This window comes from Anopheles gambiae, chromosome X, assembly GCF_943734735.2.
Source record: "Anopheles gambiae chromosome X, idAnoGambNW_F1_1, whole genome shotgun sequence".
Classification (NCBI taxonomy): domain Eukaryota; kingdom Metazoa; phylum Arthropoda; class Insecta; order Diptera; family Culicidae; genus Anopheles; species Anopheles gambiae.
Window position 1 is genome coordinate 1,869,369 of NC_064600.1, and position 10,166 is coordinate 1,879,534.

A 10,166-nucleotide genomic window follows, 5' to 3' on the forward strand; every position below is an offset into this window, starting at 1 on the left:
TTTGCTACTGCGGGAGGCATTTCCGAATTTCCTTGCGCGCGCGTGTGTGTGTGTGCGTGTTGGCAGAACGGCAAACGGAGGCAACGACAAAACCGCGTTAGAAGTAAATAGAGACCACCCCGAAAAATCGCGGTCCGTGTGTGTGTGTTTGTGTGTGTGTGTGTCGTTTACATAATAAATCTCGGTCGCCCCAAGGTCTCACTCAGGTCCGTGTGGCGCGTCCGAAATGGAGCACCAGGGAGACAGCAGCAGCAGTCGCGCCAACGCGCAGGTAACGTGTAGGTGGTTACGTAGCGTTACGAAGGGTTTTCAAAAGCGTTAGCGTTGTTTTTTTTTGGCACTTCTGGAGGCTGTTTCTAATTTTCTAATTTCATTTTTTTTTGTTTCTCTCTCTCTCTCTCTCTCTCTCTATTCCCTTTGTTGGCAGCACTCCAAGAAGGCACGCCGCACGATGGGACACACGGTGCAGGTGGCTGTCGCCACCCTCAACCAGTGGGCGATGGACTTTGAGGGCAACGTCGAGCGCATCCTGCTATCGATCAGGCTGGCCGCCGCGAATGGCGCCACCTACCGTACGGGGCCGGAACTGGAGGTTAGGTAAGTATCGGTGGTGCACCCACCCGGTGGTGCGACCGTAGCGCTCACTTTCTGTAACGGCTGCCGACGCTCGTATTTGCAGCGGGTACAGCTGCGAGGACCACTTCCACGAGCCGGACACGTACCTGCACTGCTGGGAGGCGCTGGTCGAGATCATACAGTCGCCCTGCTGCCCGCCCGGCATGCTGATCGACGTGGGCATGCCGGTGCAGCACCGGAACGTTGCGTACAACTGTCGCGTCGCGTTCCACAACGGGCGCGTCGTGCTGATCCGGCCGAAGATGACGATGTGCGACGATGGCAACTATCGCGAGACGCGCTGGTTCTCGCCGTGGACGAAGGAGCGCCAGACGGAGGAGTACCAGCTGCCGCGGTTCGCCGCGCAGGCGCTGGGACAGGAGACGGTACCGATCGGCGATGCGGTGATCGCGACGCTCGACACCTGCCTCGGGTACGAGATCTGCGAGGAGCTGTGGAACCCGCGCAGCAAGCACATCGACATGTCGCTCGCCGGCGTCGAGATCATCGTGAACGGCTCGGGCAGCTACATGCAGCTGCGGAAGGCGCACATCACGGCGGATCTGATACGGAACGCGAGCTACAAGGCGGGCGGCGCCTACCTGTTCAGCAACATGCGCGGCTGCGACGGGCAGCGGGTGTACTTTAACGGCTGCTCGGCGATCGCGCTGAACGGGTCGATCATTGCCCGCGGCCGGCAGTTCGCGCTGAGCGAGGTGGAGGTGACGGTGGGCTCGTTCGATCTGCACGACATCCGGGCGTACCGCGGGGCGCTGCGCTCCCGCAGCTCGGTCGCCGCCTCGGCCCCGGCCTACCCGCGCATCCAGCTGCCGCTCGAGCTGGCCGCCTCGGACCGGGACCATCCGGGGACGCCGGCGAGCAGCCCGCTCGGCGAGTGGGTGTACCACCGGCCGGAGGAGGAGATTGCGCTCGGGCCGGCCTGCTGGCTGTGGGACTATCTGCGCCGGTCCGGGCAGGGCGGCTTCTTTCTGCCGCTCAGCGGCGGCGTCGACTCGAGCAGCACCGCCATCATCGTGCACTCGATGTGCCGGCTGGTGGTGGAAGCGATCGGGCAGGGCGACCGGCAGGTGCGGGACGACTGCCGCAAGATACTGGCCGATCCGGAGTACGTGCCGGCGAGCGCGGCCGAGCTGTGCGGCCGGCTGCTCTTCACCTGCTACATGGGCACGGAGAACTCGAGCCGCGAGACGCGCCAGCGGGCGGCCGCGCTGGCGGCGCAGATCGGCAGCTCCCACCAGGACATTGGCATCGACGGGGCGGTCAGCGCGCTGCTCGGCATCTTCCAGCTGGCGACGGGCATGCGGCCCCGCTTCCGGGCGGCCGGCGGCTGCCCCCGCCAGAACCTGGCCCTGCAGAACATCCAGGCCCGGACGCGCATGGTGCTGGCGTACCTGTTCGCGCAGCTGATGCTGTGGGTGAGACAGCGGCCGGGCGGTCTGCTCGTGCTCGGGTCGGCCAACGTGGACGAGGCGCTGCGGGGGTACATGACCAAGTACGATTGCTCGTCGGCGGACGTCAACCCGATCGGCGGCATCTCCAAGATGGATCTGCGCCGCTTCCTCGCCTACGCGCAGGTCGAGTACGGGCTGCCGATCGTGGCGGAGATAGTGGCGGCCCCGCCGACCGCCGAGCTGGAGCCGCTGGTCGACGGTGCGATCGCCCAGACGGACGAGGAGGACATGGGGCTGACCTACCAGGAGCTGAGCGAGTTCGGCCGGCTGCGCAAGCAAGCGTTCTGCGGCCCGTTCAGCATGTTCTGCAAGCTGGCGGCGGCGGCCGTTGCCGACGGCAACCGCAACCCGCGGGAGGTGGCCGACCGGGTGAAGCACTTCTTCCGCTGCTACGCGATCAACCGGCACAAGATGACGGTGCTGACGCCGTCGTACCACGCGGAGTCGTACAGCCCGGACGACAACCGGTTCGATCACCGGCCGTTCCTGTACCGGGCGAACTGGACCTGGCAGTTCCGGGCGATCGATGCCGAGCTGGAGCTGCTCGCCAAGCACCAGGCCCGGCTGGAGGAGGAGCGGGCGAAGGACGGCGCGGCGGCGGGCGGAGCAGTGGCGCCCAACGGGGCAGGCAGCAGCAGCAGCAGCGAGCCAGCGTTCTTCTCCGCCGGTGGCAATGGGGGGAACAATGGTGGCGGTGGCCACATGACCACGGCGACGAGCGCGTACCAGCTCGTGCGGCAATCCAGTGGCCTCTATCTGGCCGGTGTTGGTGGTGGTGGTGGTGGCGGTGGGGTCGGCACGGGCGGTGCCGACGGTCCCGGCCAGCTCACCGTCGGTCTGACCAAGTCGCACAGCAGCGGCGGCTACAGCCGGATGCATTCCAGCGTGCTGGGCAAGATCAAGGACCGTACCGGTGTGCCTGTGTAAAAAGGGAAGGGAGGCGAGAAGGAGGAGGAAATGCTGCTACACCCACGCCAAATCACATCCAACCGACAGAACAAACGCCGCCCCCTTCCATCTCTTACCAAGGGTGCCTCTCCAGTGTAACAATAATGACGACGAGCGCGGGTGTGCGATGGGGCGAGGGGCGCTATTTTCTTCTGCATTAGATGCTAACGCGTGTAGTTCCTATTGGTGGATTGAGGTAAAAGAACATAATACATTTAAAAAACATACACACACACGGTGTGGTCAAAGTAGAGAAGCGCGCGCACACCTTCTTAGCTGTAGTGTGGAGTTGTCTCGTCCGGGTTGCCTTCAAGTCCGGTGCTAGTGAGATAGAGAAAAAGCGAGAGAAAGTAAGAAAAAGAGAGAGAGAGAGAGAGAGAGAGAGAGAGAGAGAGAGAGAGAGAGAGAGAGAGAGAGATCTCACGGGGACACTAAGAGAGAACGAGTGAAAACGAGTGAGATAGGAGAACGCACACATATCCTTAAGGAGGTTCTGTGGAAAGCAGGAAAGGAAGAAGTAACACACACACACACACACACACACACACACACACACACACACACACACACACACACACACACACACAGATGAAGTCCATCCGGAGCGCTCTACTACCAAGCAAACCAGTTTTCCAGAGCACTGGCGTAGTTTGCGCTTTTCGAGACGGAAAGATTCTTATCGAACAGTAACCCAATACACACACACATGCAGAAAAGGAAAGCATAATAACGGCATTAGTTTGGTGTGCGGTAGAGCATTAGCCACCACTTCCAGCCGCTCTGAAAAGGGAACGGACGTGTTCGTCACAGTAGCTCGTCGCCACATTCGCGTTGTTTCGTCGTAACCTCACCGCGCCTAGCTTTTACGCAGTAGGTGCCAAAGCAGCAATTTGCCTGGCAGATAGTACACAGCTAGCTTACTTTTAAATAACGCGTGCTCAACACTAAACCAAAACAAACATTCACCTTACGCATTAGCGCTAGATCGGCACCTCCTGTGCGCCTGTTCGTAGGCAATCCGCGCTGTGTGCGCTTGCCGCACGGCAGGCGTTTGCAAGCACCGGCCCGAAGCAAACACGGAGCGCGGAGTGCGCGTTGCATACGCTGCAGGCGCTCCCAGCAAAGCGGGACCTAGTGGCACGTGTTGCTGTTGTTTTTATCTTTTTTTTTTTTTGTTTATAATTTTTATATAGAGACGATAGGTTAGGAACGCACGCACGGGAATTGTCGGGAGCTGTTTATTCGAAAACCGGCGCTGTGGTGTAGTAGCTCAGGTAGTGGTACCGTGCAACCGCGAACCAAGCGTTCCGAGACAGAGAGGGAAAGCACGACAAAAAAATAAAAAAATAAAATAAAAATAAAACCTCATACTCCTCAAGTACGGCAAGTTACACGTAGCGTCTTCTGGTTTAGCGATAGGTAGTAGTAGTAGTGATAGTAGCAGTGTGGTAGTGTGCAGTTGGTCCCGAAATCGCTCACGAGAGCGCACACCGACACACACACACACCCACACGGGCCAGGCTGCGTTTTTGTTTTTTCCCCCCCATCCCATCGTTCCGCTTTTTCGCGGATGGGGGGAACACGGCGGGTTTTTTTTGTGTTGTTCTATCGTGTTAGATAATGGTCTTTTTAAAACGGAGACGGGGGATGAAAAACTAGGGAATTGAAGGGGGGCGGGAGGAGATTTAAAGTTACTCACACTAACCGCGCACCGTTTGCATACAAAAAGAAAACTTCTTATTCAAACCGTTAGAACGGCGGGTGGCGGGGAAGAACGCGACAAATAATTAATACGAGAAGAAAAAGAGAGAGAGAGAGAGAGAGAGGAGGAGAGTGAAAAAAAAAATCGAACGAGAAAGTAAATACATCTTCACAACTTACGGGAACAAATCATAATTCTAAGGTCGTTTGAAGAAAACAATCGGAAAAGGCGTAGCGGTAATTTTACTGTATGAACCAACAAAAAAAAAAAATTAAATAGATAAACCACGCGAAACACTTTAAACGGAACGTTAGTGCGTTTACGAAATGCACCAAAAAAAAAAGCGCACGCAACCACCTGTCACAGCTCTCACACACACACTCGGCATTAGAGAGACGTTTAAAATGAACGCTGTAGTAGAATAAGCGAACGTAAACGAACAGTAAAAAAAAACAAAAGTTCTAGATACACAAAACCGCGCTAAGCACATCCCACACACACACATACACACACACACTCTCTTTTTGGCTTTATATATCATTCTACTAATAGTTACGGTGTGTGTGTGTCTTGTTGTTACGGATGCGACGTTTCGCTTCCTGGCCCAGTACAACACGCGAACCCTCACACACACACACACACACTCTATCACACAAAGTCAGTCATCAAATCGTAGTAGTTTAAAATGCAATTTTACTAACGAAGACAAAAATAAAGAAACAAAACGAACCACACGGAAACACTCCCCCTGCAAATCGTAGCCGATGCTTTGTGTCGATGCGTTTTTTTTTAATTCATTTTTCTGTTAAATTTTGTTTTAATATCACTCAGTGTTCAGGGCTGGGGGGGGGGGGGGGGTCGCAAATTTGCAATTTTTGCGTTACGTAATTGATGGATGACGCCTTACGATACTTTCAACTTTAGTCCACGGGGAGGTCCGATGAGCTAATGGAGTGTTTAACCAACAGAAGACTGTTGTAGCATGGCATGGGACCCGAAGCCCCTCGAGGGATAATACAGGCTCTCCCATCCAGCTCCTACTCCGACACGTCGTCGTCGTGCAGAGTGGTAAACATGTGCCACCATATATCCTAGCTTGGGTGCACGGGCTAGATCCAACCCTTCGGTCACGGGAGCGTAGGTCCAGTCACCCAGTCTTACGGAATCAATGACTACGGAAAGTAACAGGAATTTTCGAAACGGACCCAACGATACCGACCCCACGCAATGCCCCAGAACAACGATCAAAATGGGCTCATGGAGCGTACGTACTCTTAGCAAAGCCGGACCGAAATGACCGAACGTAAGCATAATGCATACCGAGCAATGCAACAACGGCATGGAACGCGGGCACGCGCAGAGGAATGGCTCAGACGCGAAGAGAAACGAGTACATCGCTCGAAGAAACGTGCGGGAACTGGAGCAAACCAGAGAGGCGTACGGACCAACACGACAGTTTTACCAAGCGATGGCAGATCACCGAAACAACGTTGTACCTAAGGTAACCTGCTGTCGCAACAAGAATGGAGATTTGGTTAGTAACCAGCCAGAGGTACTCTCGCGGTGGGCTCAGTACTTTTAATGAATTACTCAACAACCGGGCTAATAAACAGCTAGAGGCTTCACTAGCAGATAGCGTCATGCTGCTGCCACCTAGCATAGGAGAAACACGAAAGGCTATCCGTCGGCTGAAAAATAACAAGGCACCCGGAACCGACGGAATTGCAGCTGATCTGGTCAAGAATGGAGGTGCACGACTAGAAAACGAGATTCATCAAACGGTTACTGAGGTGTGGTAAATAGCGAATCGATGCCTTGTGATTGGAATCTCGGCATCATCTACCCCATGTACAGGAAGGTAGACAGAATGGGCTGGAACTACAGGGGCATTACGGTGTTGAATATAAATCTAAAGTCTATAAAACATTCTCCCTGATCCTTCAGAATCGCCTTGTCCCGCACGTTGAGGAGATAGTCGGAAACTATCAAAGAGGATTCCGAAACGGAAAAACAACCACTTCACCATGCGGCAGATCTTGGAGAAGATGGCTGAATACAGAAACGACACGTACCATCTCTTCATAGACTTCAAAGCTGCATATGATAGCATAGCCAGAGTTAATTATACGACGCTATGAGTTCTTTTGGAATCCCGGCCAAATCGTTAAGGCTAGTTAGAATGACTATGGCCAACGTCACTTGCCAGTGGGAAGGTGGATGGAAAACTCTCAGGGCCTAGAGAGGACCATCCGCGACTCGAGGGTGGAGACTTCGCGAACCATCTTCTATAAGTCAATCCAGATCCTGGCATACGCTGATGATATAAACATCATTGATCTGCGGCTTTCCTATGTAGCAGAAGCCTACCAAGGGATCGAGCAGGCGGCAGAGAACCTCGGATTGGAGATAAACGAGGCAAAGACCAAACTGATGGTGGCAGCATCAGCGAGCCTACCAACAACAAATCTAAACTTACGTAAGCGTGACGTACAGATATCAAAGGTCAGCAATAGCAATAGCATTGTAGTTGACGCTGGTTGCCAACCGGTCTTTTAACTGATTTCTGAGAAATCAGTTCACCATAAAGAACCTGTCGCGACGGACGAAGCCTATATACTACCGGTACTCACATACTCTGTGTGAAGACACTGTCCATATCTGACGAAACTCTCTTAGCCGCGTTGGAGAGGAAGATGCTCAGAAGGATACTTGGCCCCGTATGTGTGGAAGGACAATGGTGGAGCCGTTATAATGACGAGCTATACGAAATGTACGGCGACCTCACTGTCGTGCAGCATATCGCCATGCTCCGGTGGGCTGGCTCTGTTGTAAGCATGAAAACGGACGACCCAGCCCGTAAAGTCTTTTTAGGCTGTCCACAAGGATAGAGGAGGCGTAGTAGGAAATGAAAAGATGGCGTGGAGGCGTCCGCCATTAAGGCCGGGATAATGGACTAGGGGGGATCGCAAAGCAGTTGTAGCGCCGGATGTAAAAAAGTAAGTGGTAACATGGCAAGATCGCTAGAAATTAGAATTTTGCGAGGTTAGTGCGATAATCCAATCTTTCTAGATGACCAATCTATCTGCTATCCAGCGCTCTGCATCTACTTCTTTCAGCATATTGTAATGTATAGTTTGTAAATTCTTTTCCTGTTCACCAGCTTACCATACACTGCCGACTTTAAACAAAAATTTTCGGAAGACTAGAAAAAAATAGAGGTGAACCTCCTCATCAACACAAACTGGAGTAAGATTTTTAACACATATAATTGATTGTTTATTTCCACATTGTTCCATATCTATTTTGCTGCTAACCGAAGTGGGAAGTGGGTCGGGTCGGGGTGTAGTAGTGTGTACTACCTCATGGTTTGGAAGCCACTCACACACATACTCTCGAATCGCTCTTTTTGTTTTTGTTTCCTGTTTTTGTGAGGCATTTCTATTTATTCTCGTTCGCCCGACACACACACACACACACACACATACACACACTACACTATCGCCGCCTTCTTGCACAATTTCCATCCATCGCTCATCTTTGTTTTTTTTCTTCTTCCTCTTCTTCACATTTTTACCTTTCTACATAAATGCAACATGAATTGGCAATGCCTGCACAAACAAACAAACAACGACAAAAAGAGAGACTGCTTGCACAGCGAAGAGGAATGGAGACATTTCATGGTGCAATTGTTGGGAAGTTTGTAATAAATTATAGAAAGAAAAAAAGTTGTTGCAAACATTTTTTTTTTAACGAACGAAGGATAATTTCTTGCCCTCGGAAGCTCTCGGAAAGCGGAGTTGTGTCCATCTCGTTCCACTATTTTGCATCTTCAGTTTCCCTCTCTTCGATGGGGCGCGCCTATGTGTGTGAGCCTTTCCCTGTTCTTTTACTCCCACCACCACCCCCTCTCCTGTTTTGATAGTTGTTGTTTCATTGCTATTAGTTTTTAATATTCGGTTTAAGTGTGTGTGTGTGTGTTTTTTTTTTATTTTTGTTTTTATTTTTGCATTTCGCGGCTGGTACTGGTGGTGGTATGTTTTTATGTTTTTTGTTTGTTTTTGCTTTTTTGTTTTTATCAATCTGTGTCGGTGTGTTTGTTTCTTGTTATTTTGTTTTTTTTTTGCTTGCCATAGTTATAATATTCGTGTTTTCCTAGCAAATAGTATCGTTCGCTTTGTCTTACAAAACTAGATAAAAAGGTACTCCATCATATAGTTTACTTCTTAAAAGATAGGATATTCGTCGTGTTCGTCGTTCAGTCACACACACGCACACACACACACACACACACATATACACGCACGCACACACGGACACAAACAGAGCCATATACAGCTACGCATGTTTTATGCTGCCTCCTCCTTTTCTCTCTCTCTCTGCTTCTCTCTCTGTTTCTCTCCCCCCTCCGTTCCTGAGCGTTTGTGCATGTGTGTATGTGTTAAGAGTATGTGTGTGTGTGTGTGTGTGTATGGGAGGATACACGTGCGTGCGCCCCGCACTTCCTGCAACAGCATCCTTTTTCCGACAGCAAAAGAGACCGAGAGAGCGAGAAAGAGATAAATGCATTTGCGTGTATGTGTGTGTGTGTGTTTAATTGCGCTTTGAGGTACTCTTTCTCTCTCTCGCTCCTCTCCCTCGTGTTCATGCAAAGGATGTGTGCTACTCAATCATAGTGGGGGGGGGGGAGGGTCCGGCGGGTGACCACCCAACTCCCAACCACCCCCACTCTTTGGACCTGCACCTCCCTCTCTCCTGCTAACACATTGGTTTTGCACCGCGCGCAATCCTCCTCCCACCACCCACACCCACCCACACATTACTCCTTCCCCTATGTGTGCGTGTGTGCGTATGTGTCGTTTTTACTTAATAAATCGGCTTAATTAGTAAATGATTAACACAGCGGCGCTGTTCCGGTTTTCTGTTTTTTGCCTTTTTTTTTTGCTCTTTTTTTTATGCTGTTGTCGCTGCGCTGTCGCCGCCGCTGCCTACTGTCAAACTATACACTAAATTAATCCAACACCGACGAAAAATAATGTTGATTGCACGAAAAACCCCGATTATACTCATGTTTTCCTAGTGGTTGTTGTTGTTTTTTTTTTGTTCACTTCCTGCCTCTCTTTCTCTCCTACTACTACTACTCTCTCTCTCGCTCTCTCTTCTCTCTCTCCCACTTTATCTCTCTTAGCCTTTCGCCATCAATTGACTGATCTGTACCGTGGTGTTAACTGGGATGCAATCCCGATACAGCTGCAGTCCGAGCCTGTAGCATGTGGCTCTGTGTTTGTGTACACCAAAAAAAAACTCAACCATTTTGCGAAAAAAAAAAGTATACACACAACGCACACCAACCCCCCCCCCCCCCCCCCCTTCTTGCATGCGCTTTGTAATCGAAGGTGTGTGTGTGTGTGTGTGTGTGGTCGAGATGGTTT

The 10,166-nt window shown here is 51.8% G+C and overlaps 2 protein-coding genes across 5 annotated transcripts in view; one reads left to right on the forward strand and one right to left on the reverse strand.

Moving 5' to 3' along the window:
• LOC1272156 (glutamine-dependent NAD(+) synthetase) overlaps positions 1–4,426 on the forward strand; it is a 38,237-nt gene extending 33,811 nt beyond the window's left edge. The window contains exons 1-3 of one of the 2 annotated variants that reach the window (XM_061646132.1): positions 79–271; positions 428–597; positions 680–4,426. In XM_061646132.1, the coding sequence (XP_061502116.1) occupies positions 227–271; positions 428–597; positions 680–3,014 (2,550 nt within the window). In that variant the 5' untranslated portion in view covers positions 79–226 and the 3' untranslated portion in view covers positions 3,015–4,426. Of the gene's footprint in view, positions 1–78; positions 272–427; positions 598–679 lie in introns of those variants that run through there. The other variant, XM_061646135.1, reaches the window with a different exon arrangement.
• Positions 4,427–7,984: 3,558 nt separating this feature from the next.
• The window catches only part of LOC1272153 (transcriptional regulator ovo), a 32,751-nt gene continuing 30,569 nt past the window's right edge, over positions 7,985–10,166 (reverse strand). For all 3 annotated transcript variants that reach the window (XM_061646148.1, XM_061646151.1, XM_061646143.1), the window contains exon 5: positions 7,985–10,166. This exon is cut by the window's right edge and continues 3,409 nt beyond it. The gene's annotated coding sequence lies outside the window, so the exon portion shown is untranslated.